General features: G+C 38.2%; 1 protein-coding gene across 8 annotated transcripts in view; it reads left to right on the top strand.

Annotated features, from left to right (window-relative positions):
• SYTL2 (synaptotagmin like 2) overlaps nt 1–20,174 on the top strand; it is a 111,429-nt gene extending 91,255 nt beyond the window's left edge. For 6 of the 8 annotated variants that reach the window (XM_029957004.1, XM_029957000.1, XM_029957003.1 and 3 more), the window contains 9 exons: nt 4,132–4,226; nt 7,350–7,469; nt 8,748–8,917; nt 10,031–10,133; nt 12,452–12,622; nt 14,764–14,842; nt 16,908–17,007; nt 18,081–18,286; nt 19,072–20,174. In XM_029957004.1, coding sequence (XP_029812864.1) covers nt 4,132–4,226; nt 7,350–7,469; nt 8,748–8,917; nt 10,031–10,133; nt 12,452–12,622; nt 14,764–14,842; nt 16,908–17,007; nt 18,081–18,286; nt 19,072–19,217 — 1,190 coding nt within the window. In that variant the 3' untranslated portion in view covers nt 19,218–20,174. Of the gene's footprint in view, nt 1–4,131; nt 4,227–7,349; nt 7,470–8,747; nt 8,918–10,030; nt 10,134–12,451; nt 12,623–14,763; nt 14,843–16,907; nt 17,008–18,080; nt 18,287–19,071 lie in introns of those variants that run through there. The other 2 variants (XM_029957006.1, XM_029957001.1) reach the window with 2 other exon arrangements.
• The last annotated feature ends 4,727 nt before the right edge of the window (nt 20,175–24,901 follow it).

Raw genomic sequence — 24,901 nt, 5'->3', positions numbered from 1 at the left:
GTAAAATTAACTTGTTCTGAATACTCAGGATCCAGAAGATTTTGCACTTTGTCAATGAGTTGAGTATTACTTGGTTCAGTTATAAAATTCATAAGGTAATAGTGCCTTTGTGGGGGAAGGATGGAAATGAGTCTGATTTTTATATTTTATAGTTCAGCATTTATGCAAATGTGTAATTTATATTTGTACACTGGAATTATGTTTTCTAAATTGCCTGTACTATAATAAAAAATGTGTATTAACTGAGCATATCAAATGCAGCATTAGAGCTCCTCAAAGGTTGTTCCCTACTTTTATGTCATAGTTTGGTCTTTTTCATTTTATGTTTACAACAACTTCATGGAGGTAGGCGGGGCAGGGATTTTCATTGTCATTTGCGGATAGGATAAGCTCAGAGAAATTAGGTGACTTGTCTAAGAATCTGTAGCTCTGGAGGGAGGTGGCAGCTAGAATCTTGGCTTCATTACTCCTAGTGCAGTGCTCTTTCCATTTCCCAAGCTATGTGTGGCTCAGTGAATTAGAGGAAAGATGCCAAACATCTCCTGTGCTGGATGTTGGATTTTTAGTTGAACAGGAGACGTTAAAGTGGCTAATGAAGAGTCACTCTGGGGATCAGATGAAAGCAAGCTAAAAACCTGTCAGTTGTCTTCTGCAGGCTCTGTTGTGAAACTGACATTTGAGCTTTACTTTCATGTCTCTTTAATCCTTCTGTTAAAATGGTATTTATTCTTAATGTTGCTCTTCTGAGTAGATCAAAAAGCAGATCAGGAACCAGATACAAATGAATGCATACAAGGAAGTGAGTAGCAGGATCTTTCTCACAAATGACTAAATGTTGCCACTTTACATAGTGTGAAATATACTGAAATAACTAACACTATTAATAATGCAGTATTTATTATTGGTACTAAACTCTTGCAGCTTACAAAACTATTTCATTCTGACAAGGGTTTATAAAAACATTTTACTGCTGTCAGTGTTGAAAGATCAATTCATGGTTCTAGTGAGGAAGGGTTACATATTTAAACAATTTTTATGTAGATATATATGTATGTTTTATACATAAATATATACATGTATGTTATAGCTGAGTGTCGTACTTTTGTAAGTCTCTCTGCTCTTTGAGTCTTTGCTTAAAATGACGTTGGCACCTTGTGTTATCACTTGGCTTTTATGTTGCAGTATATGGTCTTGAGTATTAGATCTCTTGTGGCCTTTACACAAGACTGTGGACATGAAACAATTTATGATTTATTTAGACATAAGAAAGAACTTCACTTTTACAAGTATGTGGTATGGTTGTATATGTCTCTCTACATACCTATGGAAGCAAATTTTATTCTTTCTGGGGTTTAAGCTCTGAGGTTCAAAACTGGACTCAGTATATATTCAATATATAGAGCAAGTGAACATGTGAGTCTTAAGTAAGTGTTTACTTGTGGTGGCTAATGTCCATCAGCTAATTTATATCTACCACCAATCAAAGATAATACTCTTTTCTGTTCAGTTTTAAGATTGCTGTACTTAACTCTGACTACTGTCTCTAGGACAAATAACACATTGTAGGGGTGTTTGTGGGTCGTAGCAAAGCATGCAGATATGCATGTGTGTCTTCTAAGCTTCCCACTTTCAGTCAGTTTCATAATGTTGAGTGCTGGAGTAATGAAGATGATGATACACATGTTTGTCCTCAGGAGTCTACAAGATTTTTATTAACAGTTTCCCAACAGTCTGGCTGTGCTAATAAGTCTTAATGAGAAGAGCAGCTAAGTGAAGGAGCCATTCGATAGAGAAACAATTTGCTGATGTTAGAAGGCTGTGACATCTAGTCTGAAATCTGAAACTTTGCTCATGAGGTCATGCCAGAGAGGAAGGTGTTGAGATGTGGCACATGACCTGACAAAAGGACACACCAGGCTCTGGCTCTTAGTGCTTAGTGTTCTCTGTCCAGATGTTGCAGAGGAACCAATACTCCTTCCTGCCCCTCGGGGGTGTTGGGTAAAAAAATTTCTCCAGTTGCTTTTAAACTGGCAGATACTTAGGTTTGGTTCTCTTGTTTTATCTTGTTACGTTTTGTTCAACAGTTAGGCTGGGGAGTGAAAACAATACATGAACATATATGTCAGTATATCCATATCTTCATTCATGACCCGGCTTAGTTAAGTCAAGCCACATAGGCTAGTCATGGGCTAAATTCTGGAGGAATTAATTTCTCTCTTATTTTATAATATCCAAAATGACTTTAATGTCTTGGCTGAGATTATTGCTTTTCTCTAGTGAAGACCGTATTCTTACCACAAAACACAATGAAATACATGATCAAAGCATAAATAACTAAAGCCTAATAAATGTAAAACTGACTGCATATGAGTAGCAGATGTCAATTTTGCAAATACTGGGATGCAGACTTAGGATAAAAAGTTTTTGTGTACTCATTGGGCTGTACTGTGCTCTCATGGGACCTAGTCTTTCACCACTTCAGAGTAAGTCACCTGAGTATACACACATATACATTATTGTTTAATGGGAAGTGATTAAAGCACTCATAAAGGTGACTTTATGATTCATCGTAAAATGTGTTTTGATACATTTGTGAGCCAAAGGCTAGAAGAGAACTACTATGTGAATAATAAAATATTTAATATATATATTTCAATTTTCAGTTGTGCCTCATTAGATTCCTTTTAACCAAAGATGAATTTAACTACTGCTTAGGGCTGAATTTGAGCCTTTTGAGTTATGTATAGAAATATAATTTGATTTTAATCTATGTGTTTTCCTGTTATCTCTTTCACTGCTAAAACCAAGTCAGTATATTTGTAGCACATCAAATAGGCAATTTAAAGATTATCAGATAATATTTACTTTTTAGCAAATCCTTATATAGAGTATACTATGTGCCAGGCACTGTTCTCAGAGCCTTGAAACACATTAACTCATTTAATGTGTAAGTTCTGATTCACTGTAAGAAAAGCTTAGACACTGATTCTTTTTTATTTAAGTTTATTTTTTGAGAGCGCATGCACAAGAGAGAAAGGGCCAGAGAGAGAGGTGGGGTGGGAGAGAGAGAATGCCAAGCAGGCTCTTCATTGTCAGCACGGAGCCCAATGAGGGGGCTCGAACTCACAAACCGCATGATCATGACCTGAGCCAGAATTAAGAGTTAGATACTTAACTGACTGAGCCACCCACGTGCCCCAGACCCTAGTTATTAAAGGAAATAGATTTCTAACTAGAATTACACAAATGAGGAATAGAATTCATCATCTCATTGTGACTTCCACATAATATACTTACTATAGCAAAGGGTGTCTAAGGTGTTTAAGTAATAGGTCTAAATAATTTGTTTAAAAAAGTAGTTTGAGATCATAATCTTTCATAATTCTGAGTGAGAAACACTATCAGAGAAGTGATCCTCGTAATCACAAACAAGCCTTCTCTTAGCCACTCCGTAGCCAGGACGCTTTTATGATTGAGTTGTGTATGGAGATCCTTGCTGTCCAATGAAATAGTTTTTTAGCCTGCAGCATGTTTTAAAAATACATCTCAAGGAGATGAACCAATAAATCACACATCATGTGGTTTGAATCTGATGTGAAAAATAAGTTAAAACTGATTCACAGTGTGTCTATGTTTTAATATAATTCAACTTCAGCTCCAGATGAATAAAAATGAACAGTTTATAAGTTAATTCTTATTTTTTTTAATGTTTGTTTATTTTTGAGAGAAAGACAGTGAGCGCCAGGGAGAGACAGAGAGACAGAGAGGGAGACACAGAATCTGAAACAGGCTCCAGGCTCTGAGCTCTGAGCACACAGCCTGAGGCAGGGCTCCAACTCACTAACCGTGAAATCATGACCTGAGCTGAAATTGGACGCTTAACCGACTGAGCCACCCAGGCGCCCCTAATTCTTACTTTCAGTTGGTTCATCTCCTTGCTAGTTCTCTCTGTGTAATTTATAAAAACTGCATGTTGCTTATCTTAGGATCCTGTGCATGTGAACTACTATGCCTTTAACGTTTTTATAAAAATATCTCATTCCTAGATGAAAGAAAAGTGTGTTTTCAACTTATGCTTTATGTTTGCTGATAATTGTAAGGATAATTTTGAATGGAAATGCTGCTGTTTAGTTTCCACAGACCCTTCACAGCCTGATAATCAGTTTTCCCACCCTGACAAACTCAAAAGGATGAGCAAGTCTGTTCCAGCATTTCTCCAAGATGAGGCAAGTTTGACTTTTGTAATTTCAGAAAAATTGAACCAAATAGGTGGATTTGCTCTGCCAAGGTTAGTGAGTTTGTATTCAGCTGTGGTAGAGACCAAAGAGGTCAGCAGCACTGACCCTTGACCTTTCATATCAATAGAGGTAGTGTTGTTGATCTGGAATGAAGCATGGCGTGTCTTATTTGACTCAAACAGCAACTCGTTTTGGTGGTGAAGTCAAATTACATTGATTTTGGAATGTGACTTTTGTTTCAAAGTGGGTACAAAATAAGAAATCCAGGCAGAAATATGTTGTACGAAACAACCACCCTGTAGTTTAGAGTAGAGTTGATTTGTGAAAGCTTGTCCGGGTAGCATGACTAGCTCGAAAGCATTTGGTAAACTAACAGAGTGACAGTGACCCAGCAGACCTTAAGGAGATCTACTGGGTGTAGGCAGTTTGCATACATTATCTCATCTGTTCCTCCTGCAAGCCTGGAAGGTGGGTGCCATCATTATCCCCAGACATTACAGGTAAGGAAACACCGGGAGAGGTAAATAACATCACTCATCTACAAAAGGGTAGAACCAGGACTGGAGCCCTGATCTGGTTGTCATGGTTGTTAGCTAGTATGCCTGCTGTTTCAGGTCAGAACAGGACTATTATCTGCTATTCCCTGAATACTTTGTAAATACCAGGCACTTAATATTCATTCTGATATCTAACTCTCACTAACTAAATGTGGTAGGTATTATTTTCTCCATTTTATAAAACAGGAAAATGCCCGAGATGTTCAATAACTTTCTCCAAATCCAACAGCTGCTAAAAAGTAGATCTAGAACTTTAACTCAGACTCCTTTGACTTAATTATGATTCCATGTTCTGGGTTGAGGGATGGGTTAAAGAGGTGACAGGGATTAAGGAGTGCACTTGTCATAATGAGCACTGGGTGATGTGTGGAATTATTGAATCACTATATTGTACACCTGCAACTAATATAACACAGTAAGCTAACTAGAATTAAAATAAAAACATAAAAAGCCAAAAAGAAAGAAAAGAAAAGAAAAAGATCCCTGTTCTTGCAGCCAGGTAGTTAGGAGCTTGGAGTTAGACATTCCTACTCCTGGCTGTTTGCTGTGTGGCTGTGGGCAAGTTTCCTACTTTCCTTGAATCTGGTCTCCTAGTACCTACCTGATGAGGAGGTGAGGAGTCAGTGAGACACTGCCGGGAAAACGCAGGGCACAGTGCCTGACACATAGTAAATACCCAGTAAACACGAGCTGTTACAATTTGCAGTTCGGGTCTGATTTTTGATGGGAAAATAAAAAGCTTTATAATTAAGCATTCTCTTAGTAGATGAAATAGAAGGAAAGTTCTAGACAGCATATAAATTACATACCTTCTCCTCGGCCTCCTGGCCTTTCCTTTGTCAATCTTGGGCCTTAGATGAACTGTATCTGCAAATATTCACCCTTTCATATGCATAAGAGCCCACATTATAGTTCCTTTGAAAAGAATCACTCATTCTTTGAAACTGAATCATTAGTTGGGAGCCTCTGCACTGCATGGAGTTCCTGTGGTTTTATACCTTTGTAAATAGTCTTTGGTCTTGGTTGGTCATATGAATAAGCTATATAATAACTGAAGAGGCAAGTGATACCAGTTCCTGGTTTTTCATTTTTCCCCTCCTTCACTTTTAATGTGCTGTCTCATAGTTCCACACAAGAGTCCAAGTCATTTGAGTTTGTGCATCAGGGATGTCAAATTAAGCTGTATAATTTTGTCTTTCAAAGCACTTGGGTCAGACTGAATGTTAAAGGAAGTGGACAGGAAACCAGGCCTTGCGCCTTTGCCCACTATTCCTTTGAGGCTTAGTTTAGCATCAGTCACATTTGTTGAGTAGCTGCTATGTGAAAATTGGTGCTCCAGGTCAACAAGACAGGACCCCATCCTTCAATAATTCACTAGTGACCTGATCTACTAGGTAGACCATAGTACATGCTATAGTAGAGGGAAATGGACTGTAAGCATGTGAGCAGAGGGTATAACAACAGAGACATTTAAAAGGTATGGTGGTGGGTTTTTTCCTTAATCCTTGAGGGAGAATTTTTTTATCTCATCCATACAAGTCATAAGTTTTGTTTTTCTGTAACTCCTTCCTTAATCTGCACTAGAATTGGCATCTTTTATATTGATACATAATTGCATGGCCCTAGAATATGTTGGCATGAACTAACTACTCCATACAGATATTTCCCTAACTCCACTGAACTGCTCCATAAACTTTGTAACCCCAAAAGGAGCTCATTCTGAATCATGAATTTTTAAAGGTACTATCTAATAAACTTTGGCTCTGAATATAATGAAATTTATTATTGCCACTTTTTTTTTCTTGACCCAGGTAAATATTTCCTGGGATATATTTAAAATATTACTTTTTAAAAAAATTTGTTAAAATCTAATGTGGGTAGAATTTAATACACATTAATAAATATAGTTTAATATATACTTCCCTATAGCAATAAAAAGCATAATAGCACTATGGAAATACACAAGAGGTCGTTTAAACATTTTAAAATATGTATGTGTGTGTGTGTATATATATTACTTCTAGTTGAAACAGACCAAACTGGCATTTATTTTTCTAGTTTAATAGTGTCTCAAGTGAAAGATTTGAATTTTTGGAAAGACAAGTCTATGTTAATAATGAGAGGAATTAAATATGGTATTTTATGTTTTGATAGTATATCTTAGATCTTTTATTGTCTGGGTAAAGTTAATTTCTCATATCTATCAATGAAGTTCCCCCACGTAACATAAATACATAATACTAAGAAAGTAACAAGAAGGCTCACAGTAGCGCTGCCTTCTGTATCACCTCAGACCCACCTTATAGCCAAAAAAAAAAAAAATCACTTTGTTATTTTGGTAGCAAACACTGCTCTCCTCCTTAGGTGAGGTCCAAGATAGAGCACCCATTTCATCCTGAATCCCATTCCCTGGTGATTAGCACAAATGTCCTTTGGCCTTCAAAAATGTTCATAGATCCCTGGGATACCACGATATCATATTTTTCTAAATTGAGATTCTGATCTCCACTCATCCTGAACTTAAATTCTGTGTATATTATATGATGTTTTGTAGAGTGATGACAGAGAAACAGATACAGCATCAGAAAGCAGTTACCAGCTCAGCAGACACAGGAAGAGCCCAAGCTCTCTAACCAATCTTAGCAGCTCCTCTGGCATGACGTCGCTGTCTTCTGTATGTAAACACTGGCTCAGTGTTCATGTCTCTTGCTTCTGTGAACCTTGCTCTGCCGTGCTTTTTATTATAAAATGGCTCCCGTTGTATTTCCCAGATTCCAAGGGCACCAGCTTTTTCTCTAACCCACAATTAGCTTCTGGCTAGCTAAATCTTTCTTTTTCTTTTTTTAAGCATAAAAAGAGTTCATATCTTTTTGATATGTTTTTTTGGATATAAGTACTTCAGAAATAAGCCTAAATTACCAGCAAGATGAACCGCTGCATTTTTCTGTGCAAAAAAAAAAAGGGGGGGTAACTATTGTTAAGTTCTGTTTATAGCAGATAGGTTTTATATTTTGTTTTCAGGTATAGAATTGTATCTCTCTTTTAGCAAAGCTGATGACTAAAGGTCCTGATTCACATGAAAGAATAGGAGAGGAGATTCTTTGCCTTACAGAAGGATTCAGAACAGGGTTTTAAAAGGAAAGCTCCTTAAGAAAATTTGACTTTACCTAGAACTTCTTTCATAATGTGAGGTCAGTCATTGTGCATGTAGTATGTGTGTAGGAATATATATATGTAAATATATCCACATACACTTACCCAAATAGCTCTCTGATATACATACACATGCATATATCTCACCAGGTATGTTAATCAAATGATAAAACTGTACTTAAATTCTTACTGGCCTCTCATTTCTCAAACTTAAAAAAAAATCTGTTTAAATTGAATTTCTGCTGATAACAATCAAATGTATGGCCTTGGGAAGGCTTTCAACCGCCTTCATCAATCATCCATTCTCTACCCTTCTTGACCTCTAAAGGCGTATGGCCTGGTAAGCATTTTCCTAGATTCAGTGGATGAGTAACATAGTAAAATTCCTTTTTAGTGCCTTGGAAATTTGATAGAGCAATGTGTCACTGTGATTTGTGTGCCTGGGGTTTCTCACATCCTCTTTCTTTAGTGTTTTAAATACTAAGCGTGCCTAAAAATGGAACTCTGAATGCCCCCTACCATAAAATCCCCCTGCTTTGAAATGAGCCAGTATCTAAATAACTTTGCATTTTACTTCTCATCTCTAGCATTTAGAGGCAGTTTTTTTTTTTTTTTACACACTAGTTGTGCCGTATACCATGTCAGGTTGTCTGTGTTGGTCTGTCTTTATGCCATATTTTATTAACTGCTTTAAATGCAAACTAGAGAAATACTGGCAAGCAAAGATTATATTCATGATCCTTGTATTGAGTTCGCGGAAGAAATGGAAACAAACAGTGTGTGTTTCGGATGTTTTCAGGTGAGCGGCAGTGTGATGAGTGTTTACAGCGGAGACTTCGGCAATCTGGAAGTGAAAGGAAATATCCAGTTTGCAATCGACTATGTGGACTCACTGAAGGAGCTGCATGTTTTTGTGGCCCAGTGTAAAGACTTAGCAGCGGCAGATGTTAAAAAACAGCGCTCAGACCCGTAAGTACAATTTGAAGTCACTGTTTTCCCTTAGTTATTCATAATCTTGTAGTAATTGGGAAAGAAAGAAAGAAATTGAGGGGAGGATATGTGTGTGACTATGTGAAAAGGAATGTTTCAGAACAAAAGTTGGGGGAAGTGCTGTTTTATTTATTTTATAAATTCATATGCCAAACTTATCAAACTATAAAAATGTCAGAGAAGCACAAAATGTTTCAAGTTGGAAGGGGCCTTTTGGGCCATCTTGTCCCATTCATTCTTTTACCAGATAAGGAAATCTGGGCCAGAGAAGATAAGTGACCTATTTACATAAATTCACAGAGAGTCAGCACCAAAACTGGGAATGAGGGCTTGAACCCCAATCTGTTCCCATGACATTCAAACTTCTCTAACATTAGGGACATACTTCAAAATGTGTTCAGTGGTGCAGAAAGACGTAAGATTCTAGACTGAGGTAGATTCTAAATTTAACTTCTATTTTACAGAAGAACTTTAGGGGGAATTACCAGCTCATCTTTTAAATCAGAGGCTTACTTGATACTTCAGTTTATTTGCAAAAGTTGAATGGCATTCCTCACTTATGCCTATGCAGACGTTAGCTTCTTAATAATTTTGCTGGCATAAGCCCAATCCTTCATGCTTTTATTATAAAAACAATTGGGGTCAGTATACCTTCCTCCGCATTGACTGTGACTTGCTTAGGTTTGTGCTAAGAGTAATTTTTGTTCACAAAAGGCAGTAACAAAAGTTTTTTTTTTTTAAGTTCTGCAAGCACCAAAGTCTTTTTTTAATTGGAAACAAGCCAGTAATATTAAGCACTGCATTAGAGGTCTGTCCCTCACCACTCTCCACATCAAGTAAGGGCAAATTAAAGAAGGAGTTCAGGAAATATCCTTTAAAATTTTTCAAAAGTTACGAAATGATCAATTCTGCTGCAATGTGTTTAAACACTTAAGTATAGAAGACATTAGTGAGAACATTTGTTTACTTACCACTTTTCTCAGTGTCATGAATTAATTAGTTCTGTCAATTACCAATGCATTTTTCAAAATAGAGATGGAAACATCACTTTTATTTTCTCTGACCTGCTTGTCTTTCCGCTTCTCTTTTTAGATATGTAAAGACCTATTTGTTACCAGACAAGGGCAAGATGGGCAAGAAGAAAACACTTGTAGTTAAGAAGACTTTGAATCCTGTGTATAATGAGATACTGCGGGTATCTATGAACTCTCTGTCTAGGAAATCCTAAATGATGTTGTGTCACTGTGATTATGCTTAAATGGCAATGTCTTCTAAATTTTTTTGATGTTTACTTATTTTTGAGAGAGACAGAGAGACCACAAGTGGGGGAGGGGCAGAGAGAGAGGGAGATACAGAATCCTAAGCAGGCTCCAGGCTCTGAGCTGTCAGCACAGAGCCTGACGTGAGGCTAAAACTCACCAAGATAGTGACCTGGGCCAAAGTCTGACTCTAGCCAACTGAGCCACCTAGGCACCCCTAAATAGCCATGTCTTCTTGGGTAGTGTCTCTGCAGATGAAGTCAGTCACTGGGAGAGAATAAGGGAAGGAATAAACATTTTCTGAGAAACTGCCTTCCATGAGACCATATACCAGGAATGTTGTATATGTTCCCGCCTGCATTCCCTACACAGGCTACCAGGAGGATACTGCCTGTGCCTCACAGATGAGGGGGTGAAGCCTAAGAAACAAAGGAAATTGCTCAAAGATACACAGCTGACAGAACTGAGCATCGTAACCAAATGACTTACCAAAAGCATAATTCTGATCATATTATTTCTCTGCTTAAAATCTTTTAGGATTCCCATTACCCTTAGAGGCAAGTGCATCCTTAACATGTCACCAGTCCCTCCACACCCCAGGCTCCAGCCTCCTCTTTCCAATTTCAGAGTCCTTGTTCCAGTTCACCCTGACTCCTTTCTGTTCTTTGGAGGAACTGACTGTTTTCTCACACTGCTGGACTTCCGTCCGGCTGCAGTGCTCTTTCCCACATTTTATCCCTGACTACCTCCTATAGCCTTAAATACCTCTTCCTTTGAGAGGCTGCCCTTAACCCGCAGGCTGCCCTGCAGTCTGCTGGCTCAGTCACTTTGTTTTATATTAGGCTTTGTTAACACTTAGCGCTTGAACTACTAGCCTCATTGTCTGCTTTCCCGTTAAACTGTAAGTGCCAGGAGAACAGGGTCCAGCTCTGTGCCATTTATCAACTGTGTGCATTTGGGCAAATGACTTAACCTGTCGGTACTTCAGCTCTGCTACAGGGAGGCAATAATAGTACCTACTTACCTACCTCAGTAGTTGTGAATATTACAAGAGTGAATATGTGCAAAGTGATTAGTATATATTAAACACATGTTTGTCTCTTAATGCAGTGTCTGGATAGGTACTCAAAAAAATGTTTATTGGGTAGATAGATGGATGGACAGATGAATAGAAAGTACACCTGCCTCAAATACCCGTATTTCCCCCACTCCCGACTGCATAATGCTGCCTTAGTCATGATAATTTAAAACTGAAAATATAAGAAGTGTCATTTATTCCCACTTTTGAAAAGGCTGTCCAACTCTTTGATTATCCTCTGAGGAAAGAAGCAGAATTAAATTAATTTTCAGTCATCCATAGGTCAATTTTTTTATAGATTTTCTATAACCAGTTTTTAATTACAGATTGACTGTGATATACCTGTATACCCGATCTCTTTCTAGGTCAGCTGCTTCAACCCTATACTCAGGAAAAGCTACCTTATTTAAATGGTAAACTCAGAGAAACACCAGCTTGCTGCAACCAAAATGGACATTCAAGTAGTATGTCATAAAACCAAATAGAGATTATTTTTAGGTTAGAAGTACTATTATCCCTTCCATGATTATATACAATCTAGGATTGACTACATCTTGGATGAAAAACTGTTAGGATGCCAAATATTTTCCACTTAACCATATGAAGCAGGAAAAAAAAACCCCAAATATATCTTTACTTGAAAAGTACCTTGTCATTGCAGGATGTCTATAGTGGGAGATATGGTGTGTAAATGGGGGCAAGTGGTATGTGGAAATTCTCTGTACTTTCTCTTCAGTTTTGCTATAAATCTACAACTGCTCTAAAAAAAATAGTCTATTAGAAAAAAAAAATACCTTGTCCTTAGGTAGAAAACAGACCACAAGATTAAACTTCATTAACATTTGTAGACTGAATTGGATTTATGTTATATCTGATTTGAACTAAAAACATCCAGTAAAAAATGAATAATTGGCTTTTGTTTTTAGAGAGCTATTACTGGCTATGATATTTGAACCATGGTTTGCCTTTCCAGAAGCAGAAAGAAAATCAGCTTTTGTGAAAGATTAGCTCTTTGAAACAAGACACTTAGAATAAGATGACTTTGCAATATTTTTGAGACTTGAAACCTAGCAGATGAGAAAACCTGCTCTGTACAGATGACTTTTCATCTCTGTGTCATAAATTTGGCATAAAATAATATTATTCACCACTTTAATTTCCTTCTTTGATCTGCAGTATAAAGTTGAAAAGCAAATCTTAAAAACACAAAAGCTGAACCTGTCCGTTTGGCATCGGGATACATTTAAGCGCAATAGTTTTCTAGGGGAAGTAGAACTTGACTTGGAAACTTGGGACTGGGACAACAAACAGAATAAACAGCTGCAGTGGTATCCACTGAAGCGAAAGGTAGGTTCCGACATTTTTGGTTGGTTGGTCGGTTTGGGGCCTGGCGTGTAGGAGGAGGCTACTATAGACTGCATTTTAATTAATAATGGTTATCCATTGTTTGGAATCATTATATCTGTTTTTCTGTCTAACATGTCTCTTATGCTATTTTCTGTATTTTCTTTTCTTCTTTTTTTCTTTTTTCTCCTCTCCAGTATCCAAGCTGGCTAGTTTTTGCTAACCTGTCTTTCCATTCAATAATCTTCTTATCTGCTATGTCTAAAACACCCATTTATGGGTTCTCACTCATTATATTTTTCAGATATATATTTTGATTTGATTTTTCATAGATCACTTCTTTATTAAAATTCTCTATCTTAACATTATCTTTATGAACATATTTATCAAAGTTATTTAAAATATATATGAAAAACCAATATCCTAACTATTTGTATGTCTTTCTTATCTAACTTTTTTATCTTAGTTTGGTCATTTGGTCTTTTGTCCTGGTATGCCAGTTCATCTTTTATTATATGCTAAACATTGTATATGAGAACTCTAGGGATACTTTGCAAGGATATACTTTTGTCTCTAACACACAGAGTAGGGACAGACCACTTTAATCTGAGAATAAATTGATTAGAAGCTGCGTTTCAGTTTTCATGTGGTCTCAGGAAGTTTTTGTTTGCTCAGATTGCTGGGCTATGGCCCTTCAGGGTTTCCAAGTGAAAGCCTAGAGAAGTAGTTCTCAGATTTTAGCATGCATCCAGCTCACCTGAAGTACTTACTATAATACGGATTTCTGGGCCCTATTCTTAAGGTTTCTGATTCAGTAACATCTGGGCCCAAGTTTTTAGCGATTGCTCATTGTGATGCAATGTCTTGCCTGGGGACCATACTTTGAGAACCACTGATCTAGAGGATGTCTAAGTCTATTCCTTTCTATTATGCTCTAGTTTAGCACTACTTCAAAATCAGCTGATGACTCAAGGTGAAAAGCAAAGAATGTCAGACTCAAGGATCTTCTCCATTTGAGTCCTGTCCATATTAATAATTCTGTAACTCCTTCAAATAAATTTATTTAATCCAGTTTTTTTTATTATTCCAGTGTGAAGGTATGATCCCAGCTAGAAGTGATGGATATCAATAATAAAAATCATTGTTTAGCATCTCCATAATAAACCACTTCTGCTTGAGAAATGGTTCCCAAATATTGCATCAAAATCACCTGGAGCATTTATTTCTAGTCTTACCCATGACTCACTGGGTGTGATGTCAGAAGCTTTTCATTTTAAACTAACTTCCTCAGGTTTCTGATGCATAGCCATGTTTTGGCAATAAGGCTCTAAAGGACCAGAATTTGAAAGTGAAACCAACTCTCTTATACTTGAAAATAATAGATTTACATTAAAAATTTTTTTAAACAAATTTATTCCAATTTCAAAAAATGTTTTATTTTTATTTTTGAGACAGGGAGACGAGCATGAGCAGGGGAGGGGCAGAGAGAGAGGGAGACACAGAATTTGAAGCAGGCTCCAGGCTCTGAGCTGTCAGCACAGAGCCTGACACGGGGCTCGAACCCACAAACTGTGAGATCATGACCTGAGCCAAAGTTGGACGCTTAACCAACTGAGCCCCCCAGGCACCCCACATTTTTAAATTATTATTCAGTCTTTGTTATTCTTACATATATCAAACCATGTGATCTGAAATAATCAGGTTAATGCAGCTTTGAAAATGTAATGTTTGACTTTTCTTCCCCCATGCTTTCCCCACACTCTTCAAAGAAAGAGAATAACACAAATAAGTAGCTTTAGATCTGGCTGGGTGACTAACAAAATTTGTGTGTTTTTATAAAAACCAAACATCCCAGAACATTTCTCCTATCTCTAAGAAAGCCATTCTGATTTTTACTATCTCTGAGACTAAAGGCCTTGAAATGTTTTCTGGGTACCAAGCAAGTCTTTCCAAGATACACAGTATGCCTTTCCCAGATAAAAAAGCAAGAGTTTAGCTCTAATGGGGAAAGAAATGTTAATCCAGGACATTCATGGGTGATACATAGTCGCAGAAATGGGCAGTTTTTGTCCTATAACAAAATACCAACAGACAGTAAAATAGTTTGTGTCTCACACTTACCGACCATGTGCTTCATTTTCCAGACCGCACCAGTTGCCCTTGAAGCAGAAAACAGAGGTGAAATGAAGTTAGCTCTCCAGTATGTCCCAGAGCCAATTCCTGGTACGTAATGATTTTCCATCCAGATTTATGTCCTTTTCCTATCCCTTCCCTCTCCAAGGATTTCTTCAAATTCTGTGATATTTTCAAAGGTGAAACCCTAAGCAAAATTATTAACTTAGTAGTTGTATGGACCAAATGGTATAAACCATTTATAGTTGATAATTCTTTTTTTTATTGTTAAACCACACAACATAAAATTTATCATCTTAACCATTTTGAACTGTACCATTTTTAGGGTTAAGCATATTCACTTGTTTGAAGCCAATCTCTAGACCTTTTTTCATCTTGCGTATCTGAAACTCTATACCCATTAAACGTTAGCCTCACCGGGTCCTTCTCCCAGCCCCTGATAACCTCCATTCTACCTTCCGTTCCCGTGAAAAAAAATCTTCAGTTTACAGAATTCTCTAGTTTACAATCCCTGTTTGAACTATCACCTCACTCTACAAAAATGTTGGTATCTTCACAGTGTGAATGGCATTTCCTGTCTTCAGAATTTGGACCAATTGGTAGCACTGTGTTAAGAATGGAGCCTGGGTATTCCTTACAGGCAAGAATTAGGATTCATTTGGAGCCCCTATTAAATTAGAGTGCATTGATTCGTTCTCCATTCTCAAGGTGTCAGTAGGATAGAAAGCTTTTTCCTCAAGATTCCTAACTGCATCCTTGATGTTAGGGCCTCAGGTCTTCAGCCCAGTTAAGGAGCAAAAGACTAGCAAGAAAAGAATGCCAGCCACTTCTCATGTCAAGCAAGTTTTCCAAGTTTTTCTCCTTAAGAATCTGAATGAATGTTATGAGTGAAATCAAAGGTTACAACTGAAATGCTTTCAGTAACCAGACAGTGAAAGTAGTGGCATGAAAGAAATCTTGGATGGTAAGGGCAGTGATTGAACTAGAAAAAGCATTCTAATTCAGTTTAAAAAAATTGGAGGGCAAGCAAAACATATCTTTAGACCCAAACCACCATCTTGTTTCTTCTGGATCTTCCTAAAAGGCAGATTTTTAAATATATATAATTTCTATCCTATCATTTATGGTCCACATGCATAGAAATTCTGCCAGTCTGTTTTCCACCACTGTAATTTCTTGGTGGGAGCAGGGGGCAAAGGGGACCATGTGTTGTGATGGTTTCCACCTTGTCTGATATTTTGTTCATGTAGTTTCTCTTCTCTGGAATGGCTTCCTCTTCTCAACCTATCCAAGTCTTAGGTGAAGCCCCATATTTTCCATAAAGCTTTTCCTGGCCATATGTATTTACCCTCATTGATCACATCATCACCTGGAACATTATATTAATAACTTGGCATTTCATTCTGTATTGCATTTTTATAGTTTTTATTTGAATTACTCCTTTTAGCTTAAGTGTATACATTTCCTACGGACATAGATTTCTTACACTCCTTGTATCCAATGATATTATTAGTATAGGACTGAACACATAGTAGATGCTCATTAAATTCTCGTTGGTTGATTGGGCTAATCCATTCAGAAAAATATGGTAGTGGTCCTCTGTCCAGCCTAGCCAACAACTAAAGTGTAAGCCAACTTCTCAGTAATTCCCTCTCCATAACATTAGTTATTATGTGTATGTATTTATACAATATTGCCACAAAGTATGTAACCACATTTAACAAGAGTGGCTATACCTTGGTACCTGTTTTGTTTACTTTATACTACTTATGCTTCAAATGCCTCCCATTAAAAGTATTAATATTTAAAAGGAATGTACATTTCATTGAGTTGTTTTGAGTGTAACTATAAATGGATGATTTACATACCTAATCTCTATAATTTATCTTGAAACAAGTCAACCCCAAAAAGAATGATGTAATACTCTGTGCCTGAAATAAATATGAATTATATGCATAGAGCTATCTGAGCTCAGTGCAGCCAGACTAGGGAAGATTTAGTTAAGAATGTATAGATTTAACCAATTAGGATCATATCATGGAGTTCTAGCTAGCATCACTATGCTAGACCATTTTTAGGCTAGCATCTTTGGACACAATATTGCCAAGAGAGGAGTGGCAGTAAAATTTTATTTTCTGCCCTTTTTCAATTATAGGTAAAAAGCTTCCTACAACCGGAGAAGTGCACATCTGGGTGAAGGAATGTCTCGATCTACCACTGCTAAGGGGCAGCCATCTAAATTCTTTTGTTAAATGGTAACAGTATTGACAACACTGCTTCTCCCATTTCTACCATAGCCCAGCCTTTGCTGGTTGGTTTCAGGTCTCTATACCTGTGATGGTGAAACTTATCATTCGTGGTTTGAATGAAATAACTTGGGACAGTGGCGACACAAACTAGAGGGATCTGTGACGTGAACCCCCAGTTGAGTTTTAAAGTGGAAAACTTTTTTCTCTCTTATACATATAAATGCCTGGCATCTAGTCAGTAGTATCTAAACAGAGATTAGTGCACTCTCTTAGCTCCCCCTGACTAATTTTATCCATATCGATTCTTCCAGAAGACGAGTTGTAGCTGTTTAAGTTTATATGACATTATTTGTGATTTTCTCTATACATATTATTCATAGATGTCAGCAGGTAAGATTTTTCAGCTCAGAGCAGTCTCTCACCCTGAGACAACTTTCAAACCTTCTTGTATTTATAAGAGGGATGGTAGGTTAAAAACAGAAAAGAGATCATCATGACTCGATCATGTTTCCAAATTTTAAAGGTATCCCCAAGCAATTGCTACCATATTGAGCCCTTACTAAATGAAAGCACTGAACTAAGTTGTTTGCTTCATATACAATTCTAATATTAACATTATGAAGTAGGTATCACTGTTTTCATTTTAAACATGAAGAAGCAAGTGAGTGATTAAGTGACTTTCCCTACAATACACAGCCAATAAGTGACTGAATCAGATTCAAAGCAAGTCTGGTCCTCTGTAATGAAGAGTCTCTCCAGCAGGATACTGCCACCATCATCACTGCCACTAGCACCATCCCCACCATCCCCATCCCCCCCCACCATCCCCACCCCCATCACCATACCCATAGTCACCTCTGATACCAGCACTACCACCATCACCACCACCCCCACCATGACCACCCCACAACCACCATTGCCATCCCCATCACCACCGCCATCACCACCACCACTGCTGCCTGTCTACACTTTTTTCTTCCATTTCCTTCTGCCAATCTTCAGTAGCTGTGTTGAAGTGCACTGAAGTTGTAAATGTTCACCATCTTGTTAAAATGCTTTCACAATGATTCCTTTTGTAGTATCATCCTTCCAGATACAAGTAGGAAAAGTCGCCAAAAGACGAGAGCTGTAGGGAAAACCAACAACCCTGTCTTCAACCACACCATGGTGTATGATGGGTTCAGGCCTGAAGATCTGACGGAAGCCTGTGTAGAGCTTACTGTCTGGGACCATTACAAATTAACCAACCAGTTTTTGGGAGGTCTTCGGATTGGCTTTGGAACAGGTAATGTTTGTTACATTTTTAATTTTCTATGAGCCAAGGGCTTCTGGAGACAGTAGAGGTTTGTCTGTATGTTGCTTTGCTTCTTCCTAATGAAAACAGTTGTTCTATTTCTGTGTAATGTGTGTTAAGTATAATGAAATGAATGAATGAAGGAATGTCAGGCTGTGTGCCAAGGGCTCTAGATAGGATGATTAACAGGATGTAGTGTCTGTCCACACAGAGCTTAAGTTATGGTATGTGGGAGATACAGAAAATCCTTCACCACTGCTCTTCCCTGAAAAACATTTATATCCTTTTATTACTGAGAGGGTGCTTTAAATAATGATAGTAATTAACATTAATGGAGCACTAGTCACTGTACTGAGTGCTTTATTTATATTAATTCATTTAATCCTCACACAAATTTTATGAGTAGTTACTATGTTATCTCCAGAGGGACTGATATTCTAAGAAATGAAGTAACAGCTAATAAGCATCAGAGTCAAGAGTCTCCTAGACACAAAACCCTAAACCACACTTCCTTAGAGAGCATCTAGTGTCACTTCCAACCCAGTGCCAAGCCTCTTCGCTACTACCCCACTATGGCCCTGACAGATGGTTGGCTGGCTTAGGTGGTTAAACAGCTCTTTCTTCTGTTGAGCTCAAGATTTGCCCTCCTGGTGATATAAAAACTCTTCCTAGCTGTCTTCCATTGGTGATTATAATTAGGGAATGACCCTCCCCTGCCCCCACCTTCCAATGAACACTTACTAAATGCAAAACCCCCTCTTTTTTTCTTCCCCCAGGTAAAAGCTATGGCACTGAAGTGGATTGGATGGACTCCACTTCAGAGGAAGTTGCTCTCTGGGAAAAGATGGTGAAGTCCCCCAACACTTGGATCGAAGCAACCCTGCCTCTCAGAATGTTGTTGGTCGCCAAGATTTCTAAATGAACTCAAAATCCACTGGCTCCTGCACTAAAAACTAGTCAACAGGTGGAATGTGATCTTAAAAATCTGTGTGGACAGAGATTCTCACCTGCTCCCTATTTTCATTAATGGATGCCACACAGCATGTTAAAGTCAACCTGCATGTGTTTCTTTGATTACAAGGCCCAAGAGATTTAAGTAATCATAAAATGTCTAGCTTATTTGTGACCTCAACATTGAAGAAGCTACTTGAGAAAACTAGCAAAATCAAATGGTACTGCTGCTTCAGCGAAAACATTGTCAAAACATATTAAATGTAAGGTGGTGTCGATGAGCAAAATATTCTACTTTGCCATTGTATGTTTCACACCACAAATTTGTGTGACGGGAGGACCTGCTTCTCAGTGGATGAAAACCCTTGCAGGAACTGAAAATATACAGTTTTGGGGAAAAAGGGAGAAAAGTACTCCTATAAGAAGGGGTGGGGGAAGTATCAATGATGATAAAGAATTTGACCATAAGAAAATGATTTACTCTGTAATCTCTGTTATGATACGGAATTCCATGTTAGGGCAGTGAGACTGAATGTACTTGCATGTATTTCTTTCTGCCTTTGACACTGCTTTCCTTCCCTCCTCTCCCGCACCCCACCCAGCGTCAGTCTCAGATGTGCTTCGGTGCCACCTACTGGCTCATAGGTGGAATTCAGTTTTTGGCTTAATTTTCTCCTAAGCTCTCAAGCCTGTATTTTGTTAATAGACGATATAAAAAAAAAAAAAAGCCAAAAACCTTGCATGTATAAGATTCTGGTTTTCCTATAACTCTACTATATGAAATTAGCATGAGAGTGGCCACAGGCATGTTTTGAAACAAAATTTTAATTAGAATGTATATTGTTAAACTTTGCTTCCTATGTATAATTTTCATAAAATATTTTGTAAAAACCCTTAGAATAAATTATATGATTTATTGTGTTGTCAAGTTAAGTAGGCTTATTTTAAATTAAATACTTCATGTTATAATCCTAAAATCCTAAAATCTTAAATTCCCAGCAAGGCTAAAGAATTGGTAAGCTGTTATTTCTTGAGCCTTTACTGCAACTCTGGACATCATTTTGTCTGAGAATCTTTGACTATGTTACTGAAAGTGGAATTTTTTTTAAAGTGGTTGAAAAGCATTGAAGATAAGTTAATATTTATTTTTGAAAAGTTTTCCACAGAGTCATTTTGGGGTCATTTTACTATATAAAGCATGACTCCTCCTTAGGACACAGCTTGCTTGCCTTTCTCAAAACAAGCACTTATGTTAGTGGAGGGGGAGCCTGGGTGGTCAGGAGCGTGACACCTTACCACAGGGGTCTAACAAATAACAGCGAAAACAGCTAGCATGCTTGCCTCCTCTCAACAGATGTTAGAACCTTCTATCCACCTGAAACATGTGAGAAACATCTCCCCAGTAAGAGCAGCTAACCTAGAGCCCCCTTCCCCTGACCTCTCTAGGTCTTTTAGGGAGGTGTGGAGTCTCGCTCTATTCCCTGGTCCTCTTCTGACCACAGGGAAGGGCAGGAGCTGAGTGGAGGCGCAGCTCCCGGGTCAGCAGGGAGTAGCAGCAAAAATACAGATCTTGTTCCAGCTCCTGCTGCTTCATGGGACCAGCTCCTTCCTCAGTTACCTGCTCAGCCACCTCCCAGCAGCCAGCCAGCTCTCAAACAAAGTGATGGGTTCTAGTGTCTCCCCATCTAGGACGGGGACCTCCTGCCTCCTCCTATTCTCAGATCACTGACTTTCAAAACAGCAGAGTGGTCAGTAGAACCCCGTTCAAGATTCAAATGATCTGGGTTTGAATTCTGGCTATACCAGTTTCCAAGTGGCATGGGGTAACTTGTTTAACCTCTCTGTGCCTTAGTTTCTTTGTTCCCTGTAAACTATAAAATGTAGATCATAATGACTACCTTTCAAGAAATATTGTTAGGATTAAATGAGAGAAGATGTACAATGTCTAGCACTGTGCAGAGTATAGAGGAGAGCTCTGTAGATAGTAGGTTCAAAAAAAGAGACATTAAAAGACTTAGAGGCAAATGGAGGGGACTCCATGGTCACCACTAGGGAGAGCATCGGCCCAGTTTTAAGCTTTGGACTTCTGGGGAAGAAATATATTGTATACTTTCAGAATCAAACGTAGGTGGGGAAAAAATGGTAGAACAAGGAAAAAAGCATGGCAAAGAGGAGCCCAAAGTCATTATTACTAAATGAAAGCTTTCTTAGAAAAGAAATGGTATCTAATTTATCAATGTATACTTAGCATCTAGCATTGCACTATACAAACTAACTGTTGAGTAAATGAGTGAATGAATATTGATTAGGGTCTTGTGAGATTCTTAGACTTGGCAAGTAATCTATGGACTTAGTTACTTAAAATAATTTTAACATAGAAATGTAAAGTATTTTTAACGTGGAAAATCTATATAACGAACAAATAGGACCAAGTATCCACTACGTGCAAGGGGCATAGAAAGGTGGAGAGAGGAGGATGAAAGCATCGATAAGCCCATCCCTCAAGAAACAACTGCTATTAACACTTTGAGTATTTTCCTGTTGTCTTTTTCTTTTCTTAGGAAATATATTCTGTGAATTCACTTTACATCAGACAACCATATGTGGTCATCAGCACATACCTTAAATATACGTGTGACCCTTTTATTTATATGAAGAGGACTGTTATAATTTTCTAGTCAGTTGTCTCAACTTTGTAAGCTCCATTTCAGTGTATGAACTTGAAATGTAAGGAAGAGAAATGAGGGGGAAATGCAAATAAGTTTAATTCACTTTTTAAAAAATGTTTATTTTGGAGAGAAACAGAGAGCTCCAGAGATCGCACTGGATTGTGTGCTTGAGCCCAAGTGGGGGAGGGGCAGGGCAAGGGAGACAGAGGATTTGAACTGGGCTCACTCTCTGCTGACAGCAGTGAGCCTGATGTGGGGCTCAAACTCATAAACTCTGATATCATGACCTGAGCTGAAGTCAGACACTCAACTGATCGAGCCACGCAGGCACCCCTAATTCAAATTTTTGAAGTCTTTAGAATCCACTTACATAAAACCTCAATATCCTATAATTTAAGTAGTTATTAAAATTTCAGTTCAGGAAATTTCCCCTGTCTTCCAACATTGCTTTGCCTTTACAGACATAAGACCCTGATCTTTGAGACCAAAGAAAAATTCAGAAACTCTTCTTTCTCATCTATTTTGCTTCTGGAAATCTGAAGCATTGGAAAATCCATCCAACATCTATAATGACACTCAGGCTTTTTCCTTATCATCACGACCTGAGAGATGAAGTCCGAACACCAAAAGCAGTGGTCATAGCAATCATCACAAGGATCATTCTGAATTTTAAGATTTTTATCTCTCTTATCTCTCTTTTTTTCAGTTATTTCTAGCATAAAAATTTCCATGCCATTAAGTTACTTACAAGCATGATAATGTTTAATAGCTGCATAAGATTCTAAGAAGATATAATTTTTTTAACATTTTCTCTTTTTTGGACATTGAGGTTTCCAACTTCTGGTTTTATAAACCACATTGCAATGAAAAACTTTAAACAAAACTTTTTCTTTTGGATTATTTCCTAAGCAAAACTCTCCCCAGGAAGGGCGATCATTAGTTTAAAAAGCTAAAGAATGTTTTTAGTTCTCAACATGTATGTGCTGTCAACTGATTTTCCCCAATAGTAGAGAGAACCTATTTCACTATATCCTCACCAGTCCGGGGTAGTCTTAAAATAGGGGGAAAATTGTGACTAAATTGATGAATGAAATTGTATCTAATTTTAACTTATATTTATTGAATCACTGATACAGTTCAATCCTTGCCCATTTCCTTCCCTTCATCTGTGAATTTAATTGTTTATTTCTCTTTTTTAGGTGTTAATGCTTTATTGATTTGTTCAGGCTCTCTATAAAAATATAAATTTATCATCTATCCTCTTTATAGTGGATATTTTCCCCAGTTTTTGAAATTTGCCCTCTACATCTACTCACCTAACATTTATCTAAGCCTCCCCGATGTGCCAGGCACTTGTCAGGTATTGAGGATGGAACAGACACAGCCCCTGCCCGTAATGATCTCAGGATTTAAGAGGGGAAGGCAGGCGGGTGAGCCGTAAGTGCAATGAGGCATTCACAGTTTGCAGTAGAAGTGGGAACGGTCTCCAGTGGATGCACTAAAAGAGGTGAGTGGTCGATTCTACATGTGGGAGCCAGGAAAGGCTTCAAAGAGGAGATGATTTTTTTTAATGGTTGTTTATTATTGAGAGAGAGACAGAGTGTGAGTGGGGAAGGGGCAGAGAGAGAGGGAGACAGAATCTGAAACAGGCTCTGTGCTGACAACTCAGAGCCTGATGCAGGGCTCAGACTCATAAAGGCAATGTCATGACCTGGGTTGAAGTCAGATGCTTAACAAACTGAGCCACCCAGGTGCCCTGAGGAGATGATTCTTAACTGAATATTGATGTTGAGTAAGTGAACAGAGTAATAAAGGACAAGGTGGGAAAAGGCATTCCAGGCAGAGAGAACGCGTATAACAAGGCCAGAGAGCTGGTTGGTTAGGGGAACTTCAGTAACTGGATTGCACTAGGGAGTAAAATGTCAAGCAGGTCCTGAGGAACAGGGGCTGGAGAGACCTCAGAGCTCACAGTCTAAAACATTATAAGTACCTTGAGATGTTCAGCAAAGTCAAATTAAGCTTTTCCTTACTCCTCTTTTACATAATATATAAGCTAAGACCGTCCTTTCTGAGTCAGAGGTTTTATGCTTACCCGTATTTCCTTTGTTTCCTTTTTTTAAAATGTTTATTTTTGAGAAAGAGAGGGAAACTGTGAGCAGGGGAGGGGCAGACAGAGGGGGAGACACAAAATATGAAGTGCAGCACAGAGCCGGACATGGGGCTCGGACTCACAGACCCAGAGATCATGACCTGAGCTGAAGTCATTGGCTCAACTGACTGAGCCACCCAGGCACCCCCCTTTGTTTCCATTTTTAACTCTTTGATTTTATTTTACTTGTTACAGTTAACTGTTTAATAATCTGAAATGACTTTGGTGTATGATAGCCTCATTTGAGTATTTTTTCCGTTTTAATGTTTATCACATCTATATTGTTCATTAAGCTTCTTTCTATAATCGTATTTTATCAATGAGTAGAAAAAGGGAATGCTGAATATCTAATAAAATGTATTCCCAGCTGAGGACAATGGGAAAGGAAACTAAAGAAGTTTCACTGGGGCTTGCTCTTGTACTGAGATGTGTTAAACACTCCAGGTTCAGCTCAAAGCCACTCAGGATCCTGGCTCCCAGAGCATCACTGCTACTTTGTATGTATAGATGACACATTTCTAAGGAGCAAAGTGTTTCTACAGAGAGAAATTTATTCTCATGACAAGTGAAGGGGGGAGATGGAGGAGAAATATGTCACAGGCAGCTTGATTTATTTACTCCTCCCAGAAATTAGGTGGAGTCAGGTTTGTTTGTTTTTCCCCCTGATGCTGGCTGAAAATCCAGTGGGGTTGGCATCTCTTCTCTGTACAGCACAGGCCAGGTGCTGGGCTGGGAGCTGAGAGCTGTGATTTGTTAGAAAGGCAAGCATAGATTGGTTCTGGAGTCCCTCAGATCTCGCGGCATTCTGAAGACCTGTCAACCAATCACGTGCCTGCT

This window comes from Suricata suricatta, chromosome 11 (genome assembly GCF_006229205.1).
Source record: "Suricata suricatta isolate VVHF042 chromosome 11, meerkat_22Aug2017_6uvM2_HiC, whole genome shotgun sequence".
NCBI classification, from domain to species: Eukaryota; Metazoa; Chordata; class Mammalia; order Carnivora; family Herpestidae; genus Suricata; species Suricata suricatta.
The sequence above is the reverse complement of the archived record's forward strand: the minus strand, read 5'-3'. Positions and strand labels throughout refer to the sequence as shown.